The sequence below is a fragment of the Halichoerus grypus genome, chromosome 11 (assembly GCF_964656455.1).
Source record: "Halichoerus grypus chromosome 11, mHalGry1.hap1.1, whole genome shotgun sequence".
In the NCBI taxonomy this organism is placed as follows: domain Eukaryota; kingdom Metazoa; phylum Chordata; class Mammalia; order Carnivora; family Phocidae; genus Halichoerus; species Halichoerus grypus.
Genome location: NC_135722.1, coordinates 90,742,514 through 90,770,508, shown reverse-complemented (window position 1 = coordinate 90,770,508; position 27,995 = coordinate 90,742,514). Strand labels below are relative to the sequence as shown.

Genomic DNA, 27,995 nt, shown 5'->3' with positions numbered 1-27,995 from the left:
ATTAAACATGAAGTCTTTTTTTTTGGTTGTCAAATGATCCTTTATTGAAACATTTTCCTTTGTAGTTAGCTAGCTGGGCATTCCACCGCACCACTGTTGATGTCATCTATGATGTCATGAGGGTGGTGGCCATCAACATTGCAGCCCACAGACTGGGCAGTCCCCAGGATTTCTTTAATGGTTCCAGAGAGTTCTCTGGCTAAATATCGGTGTTGCATCTGTCGGGCAATATTGACAATCTCATCAAAAGTGGTATTTCCACTGTGCTTAATGTTTTTCTGCTTCTTTCTGTCTCTTGGTGGTTCCCTTGAGGGCTTTGATAATCAGGGCAGAGGCAGAAGGTACCCTTCAATCTGCGCCTGTCTGTTCTGAATGGTCAGTTTCACCGTAATCCTTAGACCCTTCCAATCACCGGTTGCCTTGGCAATGTCATCACCAACCTTTTTTGGAGACAGAGCCAGCGGGCCGATCTTCGGGGCCAGGGCAGACGTGGCACCGACTTCGCCACCGGTGCACCTCAGGTACACGACTTTGCTCTCGTTGGGGTCGAACCAGCAGAGGTGGCTGGTGTCGGATGAACCCGGATTCGGGACGACCGAAGAAAGTTGCACCTTTGCCTCCCCGAGCCGAAAGCCAAAAGTAAACATGAAGTCTTAAATAATAGATCTGTAAAAACATGAAATAGGTTGCACAGGTAGGTAATTAAACTGGATTATCTTTCAGTTACAATGTAACTCTGATTTCCTGTGAGTTCTAGTGCCTGGTTTTATTCAAGTACTCAATAAGTATTTTTTGGAAACAATCCTCATTAATATTTAGAATATATCAGTCTGTTTTTCTAATAATTTCTTCCTAACCTCTCAGTAAAATCTAATTCCATAATTTACTAACATAGGTAGGGTTGGTTATAAGAATCTTTATTATTTAATATGTGGAGATGAGACTGACTTGTAAAATCTAGAACAATGAAATTCTTGTTTTTAAAATTGTCTATTACAAATAGTCAAATTTTGGGGCACCTGAGTGGCTCAGTCATTAAGTGTCTGCTTTCAGCTCAGGTCATGATCTCAGGGTCCTGGGATCGAGCCCCACATCGGGCTCCTTGCTCCGCGGGAAGCCTGCTTCTCCCTCTCCCACTCCCCTTGCTTGTGTTCCCTCTCTCACTGTGTCTCTGTCAAATAAATAAATAAAATCTTAAAAAAAACCCAAATAGTCAAATTTGATATTTGCTTGTCTCTATCTTGTTTAATGTCCACACCACTGACTAGAGTTTGGCAAAGAGAATTTTCCATAAAACTTGGGATGCCTGGGTGGCTCAGTCGGTTAAGCATCTGCCTTCGGCTCAGGTCATGATGACAGGGTCCTGGAATCAAGCCCCACATTGGACTCCCTGCTCAGAGGGGAGTCTGCTTCTCCCTCTCCCTCTGCCCTCACCCCCACCCCCAGCTCGTGCTCTCTCTCTTGCTCTGCTCTCTCGCTCTCAAATAAATAAGTAAATAAAATCTTCAAAACAAAGAGAATCTGCCAGGGGCGCCTGGGTGGCTCAGTCGTTAAGCGTCTGCCTTCGGCTCAGGTCATGATCCCAGGGTCCTGAGATCGAGCCCCGCATCGGGCTCCCTGCTCCGCGGGAAGCCTGCTTCTCCCTCTCCCACTCCCCCTGCTTGTGTTCCCTCTCTCGCTCTCTCTCTCTCTGTCAAATAAATAAATAAAAAATCTTTAAAAAAAAAAAAAAAGAGAATCTGCCATAAAATTCAAGAGCATTCATTGAACATGCTATGTGTTAATTTGCCATTTGTTGCTCCAAAATTTCAAAAGGAAAATAATTCATATATAACTTGTAGGTTTTGAGTCCTGTGAAATAATATTTTTTTTGCAATGCTATATTCTCATAAGTTATAACTCACTATTAAATTCCCACTTTATAAAATATTTGTCAAGTGAAAGGAAACTACATAATCCAGCTATTGATCTGTTTATCATGATTGCTTCTGATCAATACCGAAGAAACGTTACTTTAACCTCAGTAGTTTGTCAAGAACATTTCACATATTCCTTGTCTGGCAAATCAAAGTAGTTGTCTCTTATAAGAGCTATATTCATGCTTCCCAAAAAATCAGTTCAAGAATGAATATCTAATTTTCTGGGTTACTGGGCAATTTAGTGGAATTGTTAATAACAGGGAATCTAGGTCAGACAGATACTGAATGCATTCTGGCACTGCCTTTGCAAATTGTTTTTTTTCCTTAGAAAACTTCAATATCTGGGGCCACCTGGGTGGCTCAGTGGGTTAAGCATCTGCCTTTAGCTCAGGTCATGATCCTGGGGTCCTGGGATTGAGCCCCGCATCAGGTTCCCTGCTAAGTGGGGAGTCTGCTTCTCCCTCTCCCTCTGCCCCTCCCTCCCACTTGTGTTCTCTCTCTCTTTCAAATAAATAAGTAAAATCTTAAAAAAAAAAAAAAAAAGAAAGAAAGAAAGAAAGAAAACTTCTATATCTGTAAGACTCAGTTTCTGCATCTGGGTAGTAAAGACGATGAAAATACCTATCTGTGTTTTAGAAGGTTGAGATGAGATGTATGTACATTGCTAAGCACTTGGAAAGTGCTCAAAATATTTTAAATTATTATCTGGTTCTTAGAGCAATAAAAATGATACTGAAGTTGGTGTGAGTTGGCTTTATACATACCCATACAATGATAAATGGAACTGAGGGAAAATTTTGGTAGTTCCAGGGTTTTGTATTATTGACTGGTCTTTCATCGGTACCTTTGCTATGCATGCAACATGAGTGATGATTTTATTATCTGTTTTTACTGAGCCTAGCAGATTGCCAGCAGTATCATAACTGAAAAGAAAGCTAAACAATCTTCTACTTTGATGTCTCTGATTCACTGAATAATATAGTGTATTCCTATTTAAATTATTTATATCCTTTATTTAATTTTAAAAATAAAAATCAAGGTTCTATTTTGGGGGGCAAGACACACACAGACTGCCCTGAAGTGTCAGAACCCTGGGAGGGCTCCCAGGGAGTCTGCCTGTGTGTTCAGATGGACCAGCTCCTGAGCACGTTGCTTCTTCCTGCACCTGTTGCCCTCCTGTTTCTATCCCCTCTAGAATTGGTATGAGCAGGGGGGCACACAGCCCATTTAAAAAAAGAAAAGAAAAGAAAAAGGAAAAAGAAGGAAGGATAAAAATGTAAAGTACCTATCATTATTACTATTATAGGAGATTTTTGGTCAAATGGTTCCTTATTATATTTTTCACCCCTCTGTTGAGATTCCCTACTGTTCATTCATGTCTCTCTTCTGCTATAAGTTCTTGAGAATATCATAGGAATTTAAATTCCTTGTCTGTTAATTCCAACATCTGGGTTGCTCCAAGGTCTTTTTATATTGATTCTCTGAAACTTTCTCCACGGCTTTACTTCCATAGGAAAAGAAAATAAACTTATGTCAGAAAAGTGTATCACTCAATGCTTAAAACTACATTACATTAAGTAGATAATGCATTAAAAATGTGCAATTTTCCACTATTAAAATTTGATGAATAAAAAAAGTTGATTGAGAGAGAGGTAGGTAGATAATAGATTTTAAATGAAAATGGGATTAAACTATTTTAAAACTTTTTTTTTTTACTGAACATATTCTAACATGTTTTCAAATCAATAAATTTGTATTGAGGGGCACCTGGGGGCTCAGTCAGTTAAGCGTCTGCCTTTGGCTCAGGTCATGATCTCCGGGTCCTGGGATCAAGCCCTGCATTGGGCTCTCTGCTCGGCAGGGAGTCAACTTCTCCCTCTCACTCTCCCCCTGTGCTCTCTCTCTCTCTCTCTCAAATTAAAAAACAAAACAAAACAAAATTTTTATTGATATTATATCACTTCTAAGGATGCATGGTATTTCAGCATATGGATGTATCATATTTGATTTAGGCAATCCTGATTGTTTCTACTTTTTGACTTTTATTACCAACACTGCCATGAAGCTTGTTTCCTCACGTGTATTTTTTTTTATCTTGTCTCATTCTTTCCCCCCAAATTAAAATTATTTTCTTGTGATTTGTTTTTAATTGAGGTATAATTGACATACAAAATTATACTAGTTTCAGGTGTAAAACATCATGATTCGATATTTGTATATATTGTGAAATGATCACAATAAGTCTAATTAATATCCATCACCACATACACAATTTTTTTCTTGTAATGAGAACCTTTAAGATTTACTCTCTTAGCAACTTTCAAATATGCAAAACAGTATCATTAACTGCAGTCACCATCCTGTACATTAGATCTCCGTGAGTTACTCATTTTGTAACTGGAAGTTTGTAGCTTTTGATTCCCTTCACCCATTTCATCCATCCCCTACCCTCTACCTCTGGCAACCACCAATCTGTTTTCTTGTTCTCGGCATCTATGAGCTTGTTTTGTTGTTTGTGTGGGTTTTCTTTGTTTTGATTTTAGATTCCACACATATGTGAGATCATGTGGTATTTGTCTTTCTCTCTGACTTATTTCACTTAGCATAATGCCCTCAGGTTCCATCCATGTTGTTGTAAATGGCAAGGTTTCATTCTTTTTTATGGCTGAATAATATTCCATTTATATATATCCATTCTGTATTTATATATATTGTGACTCACATACACACACACACACACACACACACACATGATTGATAAAGCTTCACCATGTCAATTTAAGGAATTATGGGCTCTTGACGTTGCCAGTTGTTCCTGATTGGCCCTTTGATGTATGTGCATGCATACATACACACCCAAACCCACCCATACACACACTTCTGTATGTGGTCAAATCTATCAAACTTGTCCTATTTTGTGATTGATGTTATGATTAGAAAAGCTTCTCTATCACTAGATTATATGAATATTTATAAATATTTTTAATATAATAGTGAGCTTAGAATAAGAGAGCACTTTGGGATTGTGTAGATATTGGATCCAATACCAGCTGTGCCATTAACTAGTTGTAACAAACTGTATTTTCCAAAGATGGCTGCAACAATTTCTCCCATACCACATGCTCTTCTATAACTTTGCTATGCTCCAATCAAAAAGTGGAACTTGGCCAGGCTTGTGACTCACTTGTAAGCAATAGACTGTATCGGAAGTAATGATGCATGATTTCCAGAGCTAGCCCATAAAATGTGATGCAATTTCCACTTTGTTAGAATACATACTTGCCTTTAGAGCCCTAAGCTTCTGTTTAAGAAGTCTGGAGGCTCCATGCTGTGAAGAGGCCCACGAAACATGAAGGGTCCATATGGAAGTGTTCTGACCACCAGCCCCCGGTGACGTCACAACTTATACCAGCATCAACTATAAAGACATATGAGTGAAGACACCTCAATATGATTCCAGTCTCCAGTTCTTGAATCACCTCCACACTCTGAGTCTTGCCAGTTGAGGTCCCAGACATCATGGAGCAGAGACAAGTTATCCCCACTCTACTTTCTGAACTGTGACCATAGTACCAGTCAATACAATAATATTTTTATTCAGCAATAATAACTGGAAAACCATGTGACACTTGTCAAATTACTAGACTTGTCCAGACTTGTCAACTTATCCAGTTAGAATCTGGGAAACCAATCTGTTCTTCAGGTTTCTCCTCTATTAAATTGTCTTACAATAATAGCTACCTCATAGGGAGATGTGAAGATTAAATGAGATCATACATGAAAAGTACTTAACATGTGTCTAGCACACTCCAAGAAGTCAAACAATAATAGTCATGACAGTATTTAAACGTAAGGTTTTTTGTTTATTATGTTTAAATCTTTAATACATGTGAAATTTATTTTGGTCTAATATGTAAGGTTGTATGAATTATTTATCAGTCAACTCTAAGCTAACACTTAGATTAGTAGTCAAATTACCACCTTTTAAAAGATATGTGAAGGGGCGCCTGGGTGGCTCAGTCGTTAAGTGTCTGCCTTCGGCTCAGGTCATGATCCTAGGGTCCTGGGATCGAGTCCCACATCGGGCTCCCTGCTCAGCAGGAAGCTTGCTTCTCCCTCTCCCACTCCCCCTGCTTGTGTTCCCTCTCTCGCTGTGTCTCTGTCAAATAAATAAAATCTTAAAAAAAAAAAAAGATACGTGAAGAAAATTCTCCTGCATCACTATGTGCAGATATGGAAGAAGAGCATGTGTGTATCAGAGGAGTGATACTTGGGGGTCATATCATGTGGATAAAGAAATTTTCACCTAGGTCTTATTGTGTTCATTTGTTCAAGTTGGAAAATGGAACTAAGAAGAAAATCCCAAGATGGGTGAGCCAAAAGAAAATCTCCAAGCTTAGAGCACTTTTATCTAGGCAGTAAGGAAACCCAATAAAAAAGATTCTCCTCATTCACGAGGAGGAGTGCATTTACACACCCGTACACACTGTCACTCCTAGGTGTCAAAATGTAACTTCATTTTCTAACCTAACTTCATCTTGTTTTAGAGCTCCATTCCTAGCGATGGGGGAAAACATTTGTCTTCTCAGCTTACAGTCTGAGCGGGGGGATGGAACGGAAGCAAAAGAGGTCAGGGAGAAAATGTTAACGAGAACGTGGTCTCAGCTGGAGATGGGCTTTAGCCAAATCTCATGGAAAAGCTCTGAAACACAAAATGCACCACAGACTTAGTCCCATCTTGATGCAAGGAGTCAGCTGTTTATTGGCTGAGGTCTTTGCTCACGTTGGGAGCTTAGCATCTGGGCAAGGCAGCTCCCATTTGGCAGAGGGCAAATCTGCAGAGTAGTAAATAGCTATGAGATGCCATGAGCCAACCCTCAATGCAGCTGGATGGCAGAAGCACTGATCAGCTAGGAGGATTTGGGCTGGGTACCAAAACCAAATGAAGATCATTCACTACATAAAAAAAAAAAAAAAAAAAAAAAAATTCAGTGCTCTGATGTTGAGAATGCCAACATTTACTCTTGGACCATCGAGGAAAGATTTTATAACTAGAACCCTCTTTTCGTTCAACAAAGCCAAGCTTTGTCCAAACATTGGTTCATAAATATTTTTAAAGTCTGTTTTGAGACCCAATGAAAACAATGATCTCTCTCTCTTTTTTCCCCTAGACTGATGTCTCCCATCCCCAATGATTCAATGGGTGAGTGAGCCCATACACAACTAGGAATAAAAACATGTTGTTTCCCTAACTCAAAATATCCATGTTACATTGGCTTTTCCAATCTGCTTGTCCATTTTCAAAAGGTTGTCTTCGTGTCTTTCTTCATCCTGGCTCCATAAAATCCCAATTGAGAATTCCTCAGAAAGGATCATATTCTCAGACGCAGACAGAGCGCACCAAATTACTCAAGTAGAGGGGTGGTTGGTTTACTGTTAAAAATTTTATGTGGCCTAATGAGGGAGGGAAAAGCTCACGGAAATCCAGGACCAGGAACTTCAGTGTGCCTCAGAAGGAGAGAAATGCCAGAGTTATTCTGTACCCAAGGAAGCTTCACCACCTTGGCCACAGTCCACCATCAGTGCTACTCCATTTATCTCTACCTATTTACTTCACTCAGTGTCTGCTGGCTTCTCTTCCCACCACTACTAACTTCTGCTCTCTTACACCCTCTGTTGACTCATAACTTCATCTTATAGGGGATACTTTCTAACTATAACACTACCCATGGCATCTCTGTTCATTCTATTATCTTCAACTACCATGCCATCTGCTTTATTATTCACATTTTCCCCTTCATTCTTCCCCTGCTCCTTCATTCTTATAAGGAGTACTGGCCATCTTTGCACAAGGTTTCCATTCCCAATTAAATCACCTAATTCAATCTGCAGCTGGATGGCCACCTGGCCAGCCAGGGGCCTGATAATTCAAGCCAATTTTACCCACACCAAATTGTCTCTCAAATCTTAGTTTCCACAAACTGAAAGTCCCCTACAATTTTCTTGATGCCTCATCCCTATGCCTGTCCAGGTTCTTTCTGCCTGAAATTCCCTTCCTCCAAGAGCTCTACCAAAGAAAGATATGGCTCATGTTGCCAACAAATTGGGAAGCCAGCATTATTCCTCTTTTATCTCCATAACCCATGGGTAAAAGGAGAGCACCAGGAGATGTCAGGGCTAATCTAAAGAGAATCTCAACTCCAACCAGAGGAGTGGATATAGATGAACATAAAGCATGGTCACAGAGTTCTCAGTGCAAGTTTGGGATTATTTTGACCCAATTCTTTGCATTACCATATAGGAGATAATAAATAACCAGTTCCAAATCCAACCCTATTTGTGGCAACCCTATTTCTATCATAAGGAAATCAAAACTGCCAGATGTGAGCAACAGGGATTTGCAAAACTTCAGTCTAGTCTAGTCCTCCATCATTAATGAAACTCAGTTACCCTCCACTCTCTCTCCTTGTGACTTTCACCAGCTGGCTTTCTCACTCTCTACCATTGGTTGGAAGAGGAGATCAAAGTACAGGTTTGGGGGAAGAGATAAAGGGGATGGTGAGTTGAAGAATGAGCCAATCCAAGAAAGATGCAGAACTAGACTCCCTCAGGGAGGTTGCAATAGTTATTATGTTTGCAACATATGAGCTCTGTTCTTTTTTCAAAACTCAAGAAGTTGATGTCCTCACAATTGGTCATACATGACAGTTTGGAATAATAATACATACTCCGCCCTGAGGAGATGAAAGAGAGAGAACACAAGTGTAATGACTCCATTTCCTCCTATCATGTTCCCAGGAATGACCTCTCCTCAGAGCTTCACTAACCTTTTGCTAAGCCCAAATGAACTACAAGGCTGAGTCTACTCAGAGAATGGATTGTATTTCCCCACTGATAAGAGACATCAACCTTTCCTTTACCCAATATTGTCTTAAGGAAAAGTCCATCTTTGCCATCCCCTCCTCAGGACCACCCCATCTTTACCCACCCACTCATTCATGCACACGTGGTTATTTCTTGGCCACTCTCTACTGCACATTACCTTTTCTTGTAAGGAAGTAAAGATTCTCAACAGCACAGGACTGTTGGTACTTTAGGGTACAGGTCTTCATGATGTCATAGCATAACCCAAGATGATATTTTTCACATTTATAGCATGCCTTTGTAGTCTCTGCCAGACACAGAAAGAGGTGTTTAAAGGATGGAGTCTGAAGATTCTCCAGGCCTGTGGGTTTCTCTACAGGAACTTACTGTTGCCTAGGGGTTCCTAATCTTTCTTTGGCCATTGACTTCTTTGATAATCTTTTGAACAACAACTTATACAGACATGAATCAATTGTTGTATCTGATCTCAAAAGATCAGAGTTCCTATGAAATTTATCTATGGACCCATTATTTAACCTGACGATATCATCCAGTAATGCAGAAAAGGAAGCAAAGAAAGAGAGTTCAGCTTCCTTCTTCCAAAAAATGGACTAAATTAGTTTGCGAGGAGATAAAACTCCTAGGATTGTAGAGTAAGAATGGATTATAGCCCTCTCTGAAGATTGAGAGGTTTTGTCTTCAACATGTCACAAATGACCTGTTTACCGAGGACTGTAGACTAGACATAGTTGTACCTCTCAGATGTTCCTTCATTTCACCTGGGGGAAAAAAAAGAAAAGTCTTCTTTGTCATAATCTCACACACATCTGCCAAAGGCCGAAAAACCAACTGTGGAAATTCCCCCTTCCCCAGCCCATCTCTTAATCAACAACCAGCTCTCCCTCTACCTCTAGGACTTACCCTTACTTGAGCAGACCAGAAAGATTATGCCCAGCAGAAACACAACAAACATCCTGGAACTCTTGTCATGTACAGTTTTCTGTGGAAAGTGCTGGTTGATCTCCACCAGTGATCTGTCCTTGGGCTATTCATCCAAATCATATAATCATAAAATTTCAGGGGCAGACAGTACCTCAATGTTCCCAGAACTAAGCCACCAACTTGTCTCACTACCCCGAAGGCATGTAATTTTTTTAGATTATTTATTTATTTATTTGAGAGAGAGAGAGAGCACGAGCAGAGGGGAGGAGTGGTGGGAGAGGGAGAAGCAGACGCCCCGCTGAGCAGGGAGCCCAATGTGGGCTCGATCCCAGGACCCTGAGATCATGACCTGAGCTGAAGGTAGACACTTAACCAATTGAGCCACCCAGGTGCCCACCCCGCCCCGCAAGGCATCTATTTAAAAATTCTCCTGAATGATAAGATCAATGGTACAAATTATATAATCTATACTATAATATAGAATTATATAGAATATATTATACTATGTAACATAATATTGTTATATTTTATGTTATATATTATTGTATTTATCATGTTATTATTTTATATATTGTTACATATAACATAATAATCTATATTATAATCTAAAATATAATATATACCATACTCCACTATAATATGTAATATACATGTATATAATTTCTAAGCCTTGTGCTTTGCAAGTAGAATCAAATTTCTCTCCTACATTTTAATCTTTCAGGTATTTCAAGACAGGATTTGGACATCTAGTTCTTTTTATCTCTCTTCACTAACCTGGTCACTCTCCTCAGAATAATTTCAGATTTGTCTTTGTCTCACAGAGACTGAGGCACCAGGAACTAAGCTCAGACTCCAGGTGTAGTCTGGATGTGGGGGGACCATTGGAGTACCCCTTTTGTGGTGGAGGAAAGGGAAACTTCAGGAAAAAGGTGAGGAAAGGTAAAATTTTCTAGTTTGTCCTCAGGTGTTGTCAACTAATTGATTTTTTTATTGATATTCTAATTAAATAATTTCTAAGCATATACCAAATGCCAATATCACAGGAAGAGAAGATGCCAAGCAACCAGGACACGAATCAGTGGCCTCACAGAGGTTAAAGTCTAGTTAAGGAGATCAAAAGGACATCAAGCACAGTTGGCTGTGGACATCTAGATGAGGGACATTCAAATTTGACTGCATGACCAGGGAAGGTTTCCATGAAGAAGGGGGGGTGAGCAGGACTTCGAGGGCTAGCAATGTGTTAGCTAGAAAAGGTGAGTAGGGACAGGCACCCAAAGGAATAGAAATGTCAAAAGTACAGAGATGTCAAACAGCCTGTCACACTTTGAAGAGAGTGGGTCATGTGGCTGCAGAGACATGAGTGAGCCAGAAACTCACACCCAGAGAGACACCGCTTGGTGGATGTGATGGCGTATGGGTGAAGGGAGGGGTTCAAGGGGACACTGCACTGGTCTTGCTGCTGAGACTCCTCGCTTATAGGATGAAATTTCTTGCTCACTACTGTGCAATTGCAAGATGTCAGTGAAAAGAGCCATTTTTCCTAGAGTGGGGAAAGATAGGAAAGTACCCACTCCTCTGCACCAATACTGAATTCTGGAAAGGACACCTCCCTTAATCCCAAACTTAAGTTTGTGACACATATAGGCTCGAATCCTGACTCTGCTGTTTGCCAACAATGTGTCTTCGGGTGAGTTACTGATGTTGAGACTAACTGTCATCTCTCATAGGATCAGTATTAGGATTATATTAAAGTCTGTGAAAAAAAGAAGCGCATATCTGTTAAGGCCCTAGAAACCATCAAGCACTAACTCCCTGTGCAGTGCTTACAATTTCAGAAGCAGCATGGGCCCTTTCACTAGGGTAGGCCTCAGAAACTTGCATCATAAGGAGTCATATACAGGAAAGGACATCTGGCTAGGAAAGGCATAGGGTAGTGGCTATAACTGTGGTTTTGGCATTCAAGGGGCAAGAGCCTGGCTGTGAGGGTGGTACCAGGAGCATCATATCAAGGGTTAACTTTCAATAAGGCTGACATTTGGCTTTTGGGTGTTCGAAAAGATGGGAAGTTAGTAACCATCTCTTCTAGAATGGACTTTGAAGACACAAAGTCAGATTCAGAACTAGCTGTCTAATTTGCCTTGGGTAAGTGAGGAGCGAGGAACAAGTTGAGTTCTGACTCACTGAGATTGGGTGAGAATTGGGTCCATTCTTATAGCTTAGGCTATGCTCCATATGCTGATGACATGCAATTTTACAACTGTCTCAGACCCCTATTCTGAGTTCCAGACTCCCGTCTACAAATAACCCTTCCACTTCAGAAGGCTCACAAATACCATAATTTCAGACTGTCTCAAAATGAAATCGTAATCCTTCCAATTCACTAAACCTGCTCCTACTTCAGTGTTTAAGAGTCTCGATAAACCTGGGAATAATTCTTTATAGATCCCTGTGCCTCATCCTCAAAGAGAATCTAATAGCAAGTCTTATCCATTCTACCTACTAACTTCTCACGTGGGTTTATTTTTCTCTGTCCACTGCCACTACTATAATCCAATCTGTCTTCATCTCTTGCCTGGTCCAAGCAACAACCTTATTTTTTTGGACTGCCGACTTCTACTCTTGCCCTATTATAGTCAGTTCTCTATAAGGGAGTCAGAGAGCCCTTTTACAGATCATACATAAATGCCGCACTCCTGCTCAAAACCCTCCAATGATTTTTCATCACACTTTGAAGAAAATCCAAAGCTGCTCCCACAGCCTGCAAAATCTTCCCCAATCTGAGCAAAGGCCACTCCCTCTCTCTTATTTCTTGCCACAATCCCCTTGCTCACTCAAATGTCACCCTCTCAGTCCTGGTAAATCTCTCTCTCTCTTTTTAAAATATTTTATTTATTCATGTATGTATGTATGTATTTATTTGAGAGAGAGCATGCACAAGCAGGGGGAGAGGCTGAGGGAGAGGGAGAAGCAGACTCCCCACTGAGCAGGGAGCCTGACGTGGGGCTTGATCCCAGGACCCTGAGATCAAAACGTGAGCTGAAGGCAGATGCTTAACTGACTGAGCCACCCAGGTGCCCTCAGTCCTGATAAATCTTTAGAAAATGTCAACATCCCTTCTCCATCCTTTTCCCTGCTTTACTTTTTAATTGTAATTCTCACTACCTGACCTTATGTAACTATTTGGTCACTTGTTTGATTCCTTGACTAGAACAAAGCAAGGACTTGGTTTTATTTACCACTGGATCCCCAGCATCCGGAGACTTGGAACATAGGAAACACCCCTGAAATATTTGTGGAACAAATGACTAATGATCTTCCCACATGCACTCTTGTATCCTTCTAGTCCATTCTTACAGAGCAACCAGGTTTATCAGATTGATTTTTTTAAAACTATAATAAGGAGGTAAAAGTGAGGCTCTAAGTTCCAGCTAGGATCCCAAAATGCTTGTAGGTGGCAAGTATTTTTACATTTCAAAGTGAAGTGTTGTGCTACTTGTGCAGATTTACAAAGAAAATAAATGAAAACCAGTTTCAATATCTAGGGCCCTTTGACCACCTAGATGGGGTAAAGATATAAACACTAATGTGTCAAAGATAACAGGAGAGGAGTTTTTATAGTCTTGGGGGGGGATGCCTTTCAAGATATGGCTCAAAATATACAACCATAAAAAACTGTATATGTTTGGCTACATTTAAAAAAAAACTTCTGAAGCCGTGGGTGGGGTGGGGAACCAACCACTAAATCGTAAGCAAAGTCCAAATAACAGATAAGCAACCAGTTACAAAATATTTGCAACTCATAATGCAGACTGAGGACTAACTCTTCCTATGATACAACGAAATCCTAAAAATTGATTAGAAAAATATTAACAATTCAAGAAGGAAGGTAGATGGTTAATGATAACATTAGCTCACAGAAAAACAAATAAAAATAGTTCTTAAGCATATAAAATGTGCTGAGCCTTACTCATAATTTGAGAAAGGTGAACTGAAACTAAACTCAGATACTATTTTGACATTACAGATTGGCAATCATCAGAATCTGATAACACCCCCAAACTGGTGAGGTTGGAATAAAGCCACACTCTCAGACATTGCTATTGGAGGGAAAGTGAATACATCAGTAAGGAGGAAAATTAGACAGTGGTTATCAAAATTATAAAGATCTAGTGATCTTACCCAAGTCATTCTGTGGAGTTAGCCTTGCACATCTGTGAAAAGGTGAATACACCTAGTTCTTTATAGCTTGATAATTGCAAGATTGAAAACAATTTATACTGATCTCATTTACATGTGAAATCTAAAAAAAAAAGTCAAACTTATAGAAATAGAAAACAGAATGGTGGTTATGAGGGGCTCAGGGTGGGAGAAATGAGGATGTTGGTCCAAGGGTACAAGCTTTTGGGTATAAGATGATGTTCTGGGGATCTAATATTGTACAGCATCATGATGATTGTTAGCAATAGTAGATCTTAAGCATTCTCACCACATATATATACATGCACACGTGTGCACACACATACAAAGGTGATTATGTGAGGTGATGGATATGCTAATTAACCTGATTATGTGATCATTTCACAATGTTTATGGATAGCAAATTATCACATTGTACATTTTCAATATATATAATTTTGTTTGTTACATATAACAAACAATGAAGCTGGGGGAAGAAAGAAGAGAAAGTCTATGGACCAGTTGGGAATAGCTAAATAAATTATGATACATCCACACAATGGAATATTATGCAGGTAGAAAAAAAGAATGAAGAAGGTTTTTTTGAAGTGAATTTTAGTAACACATCAAATATACCTTTTAGGTTAAATGAGCAACATCCTATTCAGCTGAAGCTGAATTTAACCATCATAAAATGATCTAGGAAATGAGGATAAGGCTGAAATTTTATCAAAAAATCATTATGAGACTATTACATAAAAATAGAGATTGATTTGAAAAGCTTGCTATTATAGTTCAAGGACAGTACTTTCTCAACACCATCAGCTTTTAAATTACTTCTCTGGCCACTATTCTGTATATTTGCAATACTGAATACCAGCCCATTTTTAACTGAATTTAGTAAAGGAATAAAAAAACTTTAAGCCAGCACTGCCAGTCATAGATACTGATGAATGTCATATTACTATCTGGATTTGGGGCATTTCTGTCCCTCTAATAATAATTAACTAAAAAACAATGATCTCCTCTTCAACTCCTGGTCAATGGTGATGATGCAATCTCACTGAAGTCATCCCATAAACTGAAACTCTGCATACCGCTTCATCATCCGGGTTAAGAAATAGAACTTTGCCAGTACCCCCGGAAGCCTCTCCATGTTGCCCATCCCAGTCCCAGCCCTTTCCTTCATTCCCGAAGTATCCACTATTCTGAATTTTGTAGGAATCACTTTTTTCTGTTTCTTTATGATTTTATCACCCAAATATGCATCTTAGGAAACTATAGCTTAATCTCACCCAGTTGTTTTTTTTTTTTAATTTAGTATGCTTTGGAGACTTTTAAATTATAGGTACTTGAAATTTACCTATTGAAAAATCAAGAACTGTTTGATCTGTAGAGTTTCCCACAGCCATATTCTGATGACAGCAAACTCATGGTTCAGTTAAACACGTTCTTATGTCCCCACATTTTTAGAAGTTCAAAACCAGATCCACAGGCTTGATAAGACTCAGATTCGATCCCTTTGGAAAGACAATAGGTGATGTGTTGCTGTTTAATCAAGGGACAGAGTATGTCTGGGCTTCTCTCTCTTTGTGATGTTAGCAGACATTTATGCTTATTATTTAGATCCATAATTCATCAGATTTTCAAAATGGTGATATTTATTTTTTTTGAAGTTTTTATTTAAATTCCAGTTGGCTGATCTACAGTGTAATATCAGTTTCAGGTGTAGAATTTAGTGATTCAACACTTACGTACATCACCTGGTGCACATCACAAGTGCCCTCTCCTCTGGTAACCATCAGTTTGTTCTCTATAGCTAAGAGTCTGTTTCTTGGTTTCCCTCTCATCCCCTCTCCCCCACATCATGTTCATTTGTTTTGTTTATTAAATTCCACATATGATTGAAATCATATGGTATTTGTCTTTTTTCTGACTGACTTATTTTGCTTAGCATAATACTCTCTAGTTCCATCCATGTCATTGCAAATGGCAAGATTTCATTCTTTTTGATGGGTGAATAATATTCTCTTTGTATATCGATACCACATCTTTATATCTCTTCATAAGTTGATGGACATTTGGGCTCTGTCCGTAATTTGACTATTGTAGACAATGCAGCCATAAACATCGGGGTGCCTGTATCCCTTCAATTACTATTTTTGTATCCTTTGGGTAAATATCTAGTAGTGCAATTGCTGGATCATATGATAGTTGTATTTTTAACATTTTGAGGAATTTCCATACTGTTTTTCCCAGTAGCTGCACCAGTCTGCATTCCAAAATGGTGATACTTAATCTCCCAACTTATTTTCAGTTGTTAGCAGGAATAATTTTATAAAGAGACACTTTCCTCATCTACTATTTGGTTATCCGGTGGTTCCATTTTATGGCTCTTTTTTTTTTTTAAGATTTTATTTATTTATTTGACAGAGAGAGACACAGCGAGAGAGGGAACACAAGCAGGCGGAGTGGGAGAGGGAGAAGCAGGCTTCCCGCGGAGAGGGAGCCCAGTGTGGGGCTCGATCCCAGGACCCTGGGATCATGACCTGAGTTGAAGGCAGATGCTTAATGACTGAGCCACTCAGGTGCCCCCATTCTATGGCTCTTGATTACCCTCCAAAAGTAACCAATTTTTTCTAATATCATTTTGAACTCATGAATTCAAACATATTTTATCAGTTTCAATATACTACATTTCTTATCATTACTAAAGCTCAAATTATCACATCTTTATGGGAGCCATTTGAAGTTGCCTCTATTTAACCCTTGAGCTGTTTGATAATCATCCTATTCTATGGTATGAAAAGATGTTCCAGTCATCTTGTACATTGCTTGCCCCTGACTTGAAATTCAAGAAATTCTGTTCTTTTGTAGTCAGAAATGCTATTTCAGGACCAGAATCTTCTTACCTCTGAATTGGTCATTATTCCTAAAATTTTTCAGGGAATAAATAGATAAATAGATGTCAAATACCTTGTGAGTACCACCTGATATTTTCAATTCAAATACAGGACAACAAAGCTTTTACTCAACTTCTTTTATTTTATAAGTATATCTCTCTTGTTTCACACTGAAAATTCTGGTTCCCAAGGACATAGAACAAAATTAGAATTATATATAACATGCATAACATAAAATTATATCTATATGAATTATAATATTGGAATATATAAAATAGAATAAAATTAGAATTGAATAGAGTTAGAATATCCCATAATCAATTGTTTGCTTTATCCCACATTACACACACAACGGTCTAAACATAACAATGTTAATACTACCACCACCAACTATGGTTACTAAAATAGTTTTAAAATTTTGCATATGTTCTCCACTTCTCAAAAATCATCACTTTTTTTTTTTTAAATGATTGTATTATATCTGCATTCTATCCTAGAGCCATTACATGCTAGCCTCTCTGGCTTTTAATTTTTACTGAGTCTTTGTTCTACTACCAGGTTTACACTGAAACTCCACCAGTAATTCATATGTTGAGGTCTCTCTAGTCATTTCCTTTATTCAAAGCATTTTTTCTCAATGGATTCTTTAGAAATGGCTTACGGGAAAAATAATTCTGAAATTCCTGTATGTTCAAACACTGTATGTTTTTTGCACTTGGAAGTGAATTTTGCTAAGTACAGAATCCTTGGTTCACATTTTCTTCCCTAACATACCATAAACATATTACTTCCTTCACAAACGTCTAATGATTAACCAATTTTCTGTCCCTTGTAAGTTATGGACATTGGCCTAAAAGCTCAGAGGGTATTTTTTTTTCCTTTTTTTTAAGTTTGGTAATTTTACAAGAATATGTCTTGATGTTGAGCCTTTTAAGTTGCTAGCATCAGCGACACAGTGTGCTGTTCCAGTGTGAAGTTTCAAGTCTTTTAAAGTCGTTTCAGAAAAGTGTTTTATTATGATTATAAATTTTTAGTATTCTGTTCTTTTTCCTTGGTTTTCTTTTTTTAGGAGCTTCTCTTATCTGTTTATTGAATCTTTTTGTTTATTTAAAAACTTATAACATTTTGGGGCACCTGGGTGGCTCAGTCGTTAAGCATTTGCCTTCGGCTCAGGTCATGATCCCAGTGTCCTGGGATCGAGCCCCGCATCGGGCTTCCTGCTTTGTGGGGAGCCTGCTTCTCCCTCTCCCACTGCCCCCTGCTTGTGTTCCCTCTCTTGCTGTGTCTCTCTCTGTCAAATAAATAAATAAAATCTTTTAAAAAAATTATAACCTTTTAAAATCTATAAATCTCATTTCTTTTAGATTTTAAAATTTCTACCTTTTCCACTTTGTACTTTTCTTAGGTCAATATTTCACTATTTATGCTTATATTCTTTAACTTTGGTTAGTAGAGATGGTGCACCATGGACCCTGAGCATCACAAGGGTCTTCTTTTTGGGTATATCAAGATGCAAGGCCTTGACCATGCTTTTCTCAGGCTATCGCTCAGGGTTGTGTTCACAGAGAAAAATGTTGAAGGATGCGCTAACATCTCCCCCAGGACAAAGAGCAGGCTTGCTTCTACTTAGTAGATAAGTGGTTGATTCCTCAAGCTCAGTGTTCCCCAGCTGTGACGCAAACCCACGGTGAGTAGCATCTACCTGGCTCTCAACTACACTGCCCTGTGGGACTCAGGGAACCTGTGCAAAATGGCGCTCTGGCTTCTGCTTTCACCATGAGAATAAAGTCCTTTGTCTCAACATCTTGCTCCCAGGAATATAGGGGGGAAAAGCCGCAGTAAAAAATTAAGTAAACATGTAGACTATAAAAATCCCACTTCTATGATCATAGTATAAAACTGTAACCTTTTACATCTGCACATGGACTAAAACTGGAAGTTGTATTAGAAAAAATAAAAATACTATCTTTAACTTCAAAAAATAAATAAAGTCCTTTGTCTCTGACCCAAGAGTTTTGTTTCTCCTACCAGCATCTCTAAAACAAGGACAAGCCAGCTTGTTAGCTTGCAAGTAGGGTAAAACCCCAGACCCTTCACTGTTCTTGACAGTCTGGGAGATGAGGATGAGATAGTGACAGGGACATGGCTTTCTGGAAGATGAAGGACAGGGGTTCCCACGGGATTGGGTTAAGAGAAAGAGAAGACATCTTGGGGTCCATTAGCAGGTGCTCTCACCCCAAGTGGAGGGAAGTAAGGAAACCCCCCTTCTCCTAGCTGTTGGTATTACTTTTCTATTGTTGCATAACAAATTACCATTCACACAGTGGCTTAAAACAGCACAGATTTATGATCTCACAGTTTCTGTAGGTCCGAAGTGTGGGCGCAATGTGACTGGTTCTCTGCTCAGGGTCTCACCAGGCTAAAATCAAGGTGTGTGGTTCTCATCTGAAGCCAACAACCAGGCTTGGTTGTCAATCCGTCAGCCTCTATGTGAGCGAGCTTGAAAGTGGATCCTCCCCAAGTCGAGCCACAGATGACTACAGCCCGGCCAACACCTTCATTATGTTTGTGAAAGACTCCGAAGCCAAGGACCCAGCTAAGCCACACCGATTCCTAACCAAAAACCTTGAAATCATACATTTTGTTGTTCTAAGCCCCTAAGGTTTGGGAAATTGGCTATGGGGCAATAGGTAATGAATATATTAGCACGTGTGGGGACAAAGGGAGAGAGCCCCAGAGACTGGGAGTTATGTAGGAGTGAGGGAGGCACCTACTAATAGTGAGACAAGGTGCCAAAGAGGGAAAAGCCTCCCACTGCTCCAGCCATACCCTGCAGACTAGCTTCTCTTGCTCCCTGCGTGCACCACACTCCTGACCAGAGAGCAGCAATCTCCTTGCAAGTGTGTGTGTGTGTGTGTGTGTGTGTGTGTGTGTGTGTTAAACAATCTGGTCTTTTTTCCCATAGGGGAAAAAAAAAGCACCTGGATTCAAATGGCAGGATTTGGGAAAAACTTGCAGTGGGGCCCAAACAACCCAGCTGTGTTGGAAGATGTGCACCTAGCTGTGGTCCACTCTCCACCTCTGAGCCCACAACACTAATGGCCTCTTTGAGCTACAGGCACTGTGACCGATGACTGTCAGTTGGAACTTCTGGCAACAAAGAAGCAACATCTACCGGGAGATACTCTTTGGAGATTTGGATTTGTCACCTCCTTGACATGGCTCTAGCCCTTTTGAAAAGCAGCTATTGACCTGCTACAGAGTGCTTGTGAAAACTGAAGGCCGATCCAAGGGAGCCTTGTGATGTATTTTCTGGCCTGATATTCGCATATGGGAGTGAGTCAACTCAGACTCAATAACTCGGTAGGTGGGCAGGGCCCCAAAGGCCTCACTAATCAAAGGAAATGGTATATTCATGAGACATGGGAGATATTCTCTCCTCAACTGTGGCTGACCTTTGTATTTTCTTAGTAGTGATTTTTAAAAATCAGAAGACTTACCTTTTGATGAAGTTAAATTTATACTCTTTTTCTTCTGTAATTTGTGCTTCCAGGTTCTGTTATAGAAATCTTTACCTACCTGAATGTTGTGAATATTTTCTCCTAAGTTTTCTTCTAGTGGATTTATCATCTTAGTTTGTACATATCAGTATATGATCCATTTAACGTTAATATTTCTGTACAGTGTAAAGGAAAAGTTACATCTTTTCCCATATGGATATCCAGTTGTTCCAGCAGTTTGTTGGAAAGACTACTAATTTAATAATTCACCATTAAGTGGATTTTTATAGACACTCTTTATCTAATTTAAAAAGTTCTCTTCTGCTGTTATCTGATGATAATTTTATTATAAATTGATATTCAATTTTATCATCGTAGTTTTGTTTTTCTTTGTCCACGAATGTGGAGAATTAAATTGATTCCTTCCTCTAATGTTAAACAACCCTTGCATTCCTGAAGTAAATCTTTTTTTTTTTTTTTTAAAGATTTTATTTATTTATCTGACAGAGACACAGCGAGAGAGGGAACACAAGCAGGGGGAGTGGGAGAGGGAGAAGCAGGCTTCCTGCGGAACAGGGAGCCCAATGCGGGGCTCAATCCCAGGACCCTGGGATCATGACCCGAGCCAAAGGCAGACGCCTAATGACTGAGCCACCCAGGTGCCCTGCGTTCCTGAAGTAAATCTACCTGGTCGAAGTAGATTATCCTTTTTGTGTATTATTGAATTAAGTTTGGTAAGGTTTGTTTTGGAATTTTTGCATCAGCATTTGAGAGATCAGTCTCAAAAAAATTTTCTAACATCCTTATCATGTCAAGGTTATCCTGGACCCATAAAACTAAGTTAGGGAGTGCTTCCTGATATTTTGTTCTCTGAAAGAATTTGCATGAGGTTTTTCCCCTTGATGTTTGAGAGAAGTCACCGGTAAAGACATCGGAGGCTACGATTTCCTTAGCAACAGAGTTATAATTATGGATCCAATTTCATTAGTAGTAATATTTCTTCTTTTGACAGTTTTCACAAGTTAATTTTTTTCAAAAATGTTGTGTTTTGTGAAATTGTTAAATTTGCCAGTATAGATGGATGGTTACACTATCCTCTTCATTATCTTTCAAATGTCTGCTGGAAATGTAGTGATATACCTCTTTATTCCTGTTATTTCTTTTTCTTTTTCTTTTTTTTGTTTTTTTGCATTTGCCTTTTTAAAAATCTTGTTTTTAAAATTTATTATTCATTTCTTTTCGTTGCAGTAGAACTGACACGCAAATGTTACATTAGTTTCAGGTGTACAGTGTAGTGATCTGGTAGGTCTATACGTAATGCTAGGCTCGCCACAGGTGCAGCGGTGACCACCTGTCACCCTCCAGCGTTATTAGGTACCACTGAGCAGCCCCTGCTGTGCACTTGATCCCCGTAACTTATGTTCATTCTATGACTGGAAGCCTGTACCTCCCGCTTCCCTTCACCCATTTTGCCCGCCTCTTCCTCCTTCCCATCTTCCTGATATGCTTGTTTTGTTTTCTCTCCATTTTTCTTCATTCAAGCTGTGATTTTCAAAGAAACACATTTAGGATTTGTTGATTTTGTCTTTTGAATATTTACCTCTGCTCTTCTCTTTATTTCCTTTCTTAACATTTTTGCCGGGTTTGATATGCTCTCCTCTGTCTAGCTCCTTGAGGTAGATATTTATATAGTTAATGTTCTGCATTATTTCTTTACTACTATATCCATTTTAAGACTATAAACTTTCCTTTTAGCCCTGTTTTAGTTGCTTCCCACAATATGAATGTCACATGTTCATGAGCACTCACTTCAAATTATTTCTAATTTCCATTATGATTTCTTCTTTAATCCATCAGTAATTTAAAGGTTCTTTTTGTTCCAAACAGTAGGGAAATTTTCTAGTTTTATTTTTATGATTGATGCATTCCTTAATTCCACAATGGTCAAAGAATATATCCTGAATTATTTCAATCTTTTGGAATTTTTACATCTTGATTTATTGTCCAATTTTAGTAAATATTCCACATGCACTTAAAAAGAATAGGTACTCTGCCTTTGTTAGATGCACTATTCCGTATATGTCAACTAGTTCAAGTTTTACTACCCAGATAAGGTATATCCTTACTGATTTTTTTGTATGTTTGTTCTATCAGCTATTGAGAAAGGTGTAATAAAATCTCCCCTAATGAGATACCTCATAATGAGATGAGAAATAATACCTAATTCCCTTATTAGTCTTGCCATTCTTTTGGTTTCTATATTCTGATGCCATGTTATTAGGTGCACAAACACTTTGAATTATGATATCTTCCTGGTAGGTTAACCTCTTTTTCATTATGAAAAGTCTCTCTTCTTTCTTGCCTGAAAGTATACTTTTTTGATATTTGTATAACTATGCCATTTTTCTTTTTTTGAGTTAGGGTTTTCATGGTATGACTTTTTTTAGTCTTTTACTTTCAACCCTCCTCACTCTTGTTTTTATAGAGCTCATAAATAGCACAGGGTTGGATTTTTGAAAATACCATCTGACAACCTTGGACTATTAATTAGAATACCTAATCTTTTTATGTTTAATTACTGGTGTATATAGAAGAGTATATTTAGCACCTAATTTTTTTCCTATTTGAACTATCTGTTTTAGGTTCTTTTAAAATTGTTTCCTGGACTTCTTTTGGATTTCTCAAAAATATTTATTATTTCATTTTTATTGTACGTATTTATTTGCTGTACTTTTTATTTAAACTCTTCTCTAAATTGTTACCTTGATATTACTGCTTACATCTTTAACTTATTACAAAAAATAGCCAGTTATTACTTTTCCCACTTTACCAGTAATTCTAGGACCTTAGCACACATTCATGTAGGCCTACCTGGCTTTTGCCTTATTGTTGTAATTATTTAAATGCTACACAGCCAAGGAATAATCAGTGAGCTTGGAAGATATGTCAAGAGTAACTTCCAAAACTGAAATGCAAAAAGAAAAAAAATGAAAAAGATAGCACAGAATAACCCAGACTGTGGGGTGATTAGGAAAGGTGTAACATGCATAGTAGGAATACCAGAGGAAAAGAAAGAGATAAAGGAATGGAAGAAATATTGCAAGTAATGACTGAGAATTTTCCAAAATTAATTAGAAACACCAAATCACATATCCAGGAAGATTAGAGAACACCAAGCAGGATTTTAAGAGATAGTAATAACAGACAGCTGCTCCATGAGCCACAATTCCCAGTCCTCCTTCCCTGCTGCCCACACCGGCGTTCCCCCAGACTAGGAGATGCTCAAAGAGGAGCACAAGGTGGCTGTACTAAGGGTACCCCGGAGCTCGGCTCCCATGGCGACCACTGTGATAATCATAGAAATAAAGAGGGGCATTATAGACTTTTAAATGGGCCAATTCTCCAAGAAGACATAACAATCCTTAATCTGAATGTGCCTTGCCACAGAGCACCAAAATATGTGAGGCAAAAACTGATGGAACTGCAAGGATAAATAGATGAATCCACTGTTATCGCTGCAGATTTTGGTACCCCTTTATCATTAATGGATGATCCAGTAGGCAGAAATTCAGAAGGACATGGCTGAGTGAATAGCACCAATCAATCAACTAGATCTAATTGACATTTATAGAATATTTTATCCAACAGAATACACATTCTTCTCAAGCTTGCATGAACCATTCACCAAATAGACATATTCTGGGCCATAATACTTCATTAACATATTTAAATGAATACAAGTCATACAGTGTATGCTCTCAGATCTCAATGGAATTAAATTAGAAATCATAACAGAAAGACAGCTAGGAAAAAAAAATCCCCAAATACTCAGATTAAATAACATACTTCTAACTTCCGTATGGGTCAAAGAAGAAGTCTCAAGAGAAATTTAAAATATTTCGAACTGGGGCACCTGGGTGGCTCAGTCATTAAGCATCTGCCTTCAGCTCAGGGCATGATCCCAGGGTCCTGGGATCGAGCCCCGCATCGGGCCCCCTGCTCCACGGGGAGCCTGCTTCTCCCTCTCCCACTCCCCCTGCTTGTGTTCCCTCTCTTGCTGTGTCTCTCTCTGTCAAATAAATGAATGAAATCTTTAAAAAAAATAAAATAAAATATTTTGAACTAAATGAAAATTAAAATATATTATCAAAATTTGTAGGATGCAGAGAAAGCAGTATTTAGAGGCATGTTGAATATTGCAGTATTGAATGCATATATTAGAAAAGAATGAAGATTTAAAAATCAGTCATCTAAGCTTCCACCTTAGGAAACTAAAGAAGAGAAAATAAAACCAAAGTAAGCAGAAGAGAAATAATACAAATTAGAACAGAAATCAATCAAATTAAAAATCAATAGAAAAAAATCAACAAAATTAAACACTGGTTCTTTGAAAGAATCAACAAAATTGATAAAGCTCTAACCAGAGTGTCTGAGAGGAGAGAGAGAGAAGACAAATTACTAATATTAGAAATGAAAGGGAGGCCAGGATTCCTGATTCCATGAACATGTAAGTGATAATAAAAGAATATTATGAGCAACACCATGCCTACAAATTTGATAACCTAAATGAAAAGGACCAATTCCTTAAAAAACATGATCTGCCAAAACTTACACAAGAAGAAAGATATAATCTGCATTAGCCTAGATCTATTAAAGATATTGAATCAGGGACGCCTGGGTGGCTCAGTCGGTTAAGCGTCTGCCTTCGGCTCAGGTCGTGATCCCAGGGTGCTGGGATCGAGTCCCACATCGGGCTCCCTGCTCCGCGGGGAGTCTGCTTCTCCCTCTGCCTCTGTCTCTCTCTCTCTGTCTCTCATGAATAAATAAATAAAATCTTTAAAAAAAAAAAAAAAAGATATTGAATCAATAGTTAATAACCCCCCAAACAGAGACCCCCCCCATACTCTCTATAGGTTCACTGGTGAATTCTACCAAAAACTTTAGGAAGAAATTATACAGATTCTCTACAATCTCTTCCAGAAAATAGAAGCAAAGGGACTATTTCCTTAAAAATATGGAATAAAACTACTTATTCTACAGATTTTTAAAACAATAATAATGAGCATTATTAACAACTTAAACATACACAATGTTATATGTCAAATATGTGCCAATAAATCTGAGAAAATATTAATGAAAGGGGCAAAAGATTGGAACTCATTAGGGAAATGCTAATTAAAACCACTTCACTCATTAGAAAAGCTAAAATTAAAAAGTCTGATCCAAGCAAGGGTTGGCAAGGATGGGGAGGGGCTAGTGAGTGAGCACTCTTGGTGGGTATGTAAAATGGTACAACTTCAGAGAATAGTTTGGCATTTTCTTAGAGTTAAAATTATATTTACCATTTGACCCAGTTTTCCACTCCTAGACAATTTCTTAAGAGGAAAGAGTGTATGTCCATACAAAGATTTATACATGAATGTTCATAACTGCTTTATTTGTGATAGCCAAAGTCTGGAATCAATTCAAATGTCCATCAACAAATGGATAAATTGTGGTAGGTCGATTGGATAAATACTACCAGGCAATATAAAGGGATAAACCATTGACTCAATAATGTGGATGAATCACACAAAAAATATGCTGACTGAAAGAAGCCAAACCAAAAAAAGTACTTGCTGTATGATCTCATCTTACAAACTTCTAGGAAATGCATACTGATCTAAAAGTACCAGAAAGCAGCAGATGTTAGGAGGCGAGGCGGAGATAGGAGAGAAGCATTACAGAAGAAATTATAAAGGGTCACATGGAAACTTCTAGACCTGACGAATGTGTTCACTGTCTTGATTTTGGTGATGGCTTCACAGCCATGAACATGCCAAATATTATCAAATTGTACACTTTAAATAAGCGCAGTTTTTTGGATGTCAATGACACCACAATAAAGCTATTATAAAGAAAAATATTTTAAAATAAAATGTAATGTATTTTAAAATTATCATTGAGAGACAGATGGACATTTTGTACTCCAGATATGTTACAAAGAAGGACACAATATCATCTATGCAGTATTTCAGCCTAGACTGCATAATATCTAAGACTATCAAACGAACTCCAAATGAGGAATGTTCCACATAAAAAGGAGGGAGGACTGTATAATACATATGTATGTACATAAATGCCATGGAAGACAAAGAAAGCCTGCAGAATTAGAATATGAGTGATCAAGCAGATAAAAGTATTGTATCAGAGTTAATTTACCAAAGTTGATAACTGTTACTGTGGTTGTGTAAGACAATAACTCTATTCTTAGAAAATAAACACTAATAGAATTTTAAGTGCTCTAAAGCCATGATGCAGGTAACTTAACCAAAACAGTTCAGCAAGTGGGGAAAGAGGTGGGGCTGAAGGGGGCAGTTAATGAGAAAGAGCATACAGCAACTGGAAAAGCAAATGGGATTAAATGTTAACAATATGTGAACCTGGGGAAGGGAGAAATGGTGTTCTTTGTATTGTTTTTATTTTTGCAACTTTTTCTGTGGGTTTGAAATAATTTCCAAATTAAAAAAAATTTTTTTAAATTTTAACTACAATAGAAAGTGTTTTATCCTCAAACAAATGAACCCATCTTCAACTCTTCTATGACATTTTAGAAATGATTTATACCAGAAATATATAAAACATAAAGTATTGTGGGGGCATCTCGCTGGCTCAGTCAGTGAAGCATGTGACTCTTGATCTTGGGGTTGTGAGTTTGAGTCCCACATTGGGTGTGGAGCCCACATAAAATAAAATTAAAAAAAAATGTTTTAAATATGAAATAGTGTGATTCCTGGACTCAACATTAATGTCATCAAGATTGAAATGACTTTCAAAAGACTTCTGGGGAATTTCCAGATGATCACGGATTTCTCCTTTCAAATAAATTGACACAGAATTTTGTATTTCAATTCCATTCTGGTAAAACTTTTTCCACAGCACTTGAACATTTGCAAGGGGGAAAAGAGGGGGATATTGGTCAAAGAGTACAAACTTAGAGTTAGAAGATGAGCAAGTTCTAGCAATGTAATGCACAGCATTGTGATTACAGGTAACAATCCTATACTACATTACTTGAAAGTTGCTAAGAGAGTAGATCTTTAATGTCCTCACCACAAAAAAGAAATGGCAATTATGTGTGACACAATGGAGTCATTAGCTAAGGCCATCCTACTAGTTAGCTAACAACCACCACTGGGTTGAATCCTATCGCAATATGTAAGTGTATCAAATCAACACACTGTACACCTTAAAGTTACACAAAGCTATATGTTAAAACTATATCTGAATGAAGCTGGGGGGAAAACATACATTTGCAAGGATATTGGCCTCTACCTTTTTCATTCATATTGGCGATTTAGCCAAGAAAGCTTTGATTTTTTCAGTAGCAGTTAACAGTAACTTCAGGACCTTGAGTGCAAACATTTATCACATTCAGATGGTTTACCACATCTTTGAGATGAGCCAGGCCATGAATAAAGTCCTCTTTTTCAAAATGTTCCAAGCGTAGGTTTGTTTTTTCTTTAAAAAATAAACAAATAAATAAAACTTCTTTTATCAAAATTGATACTAAATTTTGCCCCTTCGAAAGCCAGAGAACTTCTGTGATAGAGAAGATTTTCTTATTTTCCACAAAAATATTATTTAAATGTGATGGTTTAGAAACTTACTTTGGATAAAGTTGATGGCTCTTTCAGCTGATGACAGAATTT

General features: G+C 38.3%; 1 protein-coding gene across 1 annotated transcript; it reads right to left on the bottom strand.

The window, feature by feature from the left end:
• Window positions 1–15: 15 nt before the first annotated feature.
• LOC118540208 (large ribosomal subunit protein uL11) lies at window positions 16–27,995 on the bottom strand. The gene is given in 7 exon segments (XM_078058796.1): window positions 16–305; window positions 307–347; window positions 350–553; window positions 556–666; window positions 8,962–9,090; window positions 9,510–9,562; window positions 27,954–27,995. Coding segments are annotated over 5 exon segments (666 nt in total). The 5' UTR covers window positions 9,032–9,090; window positions 9,510–9,562; window positions 27,954–27,995; the 3' UTR covers window positions 16–65.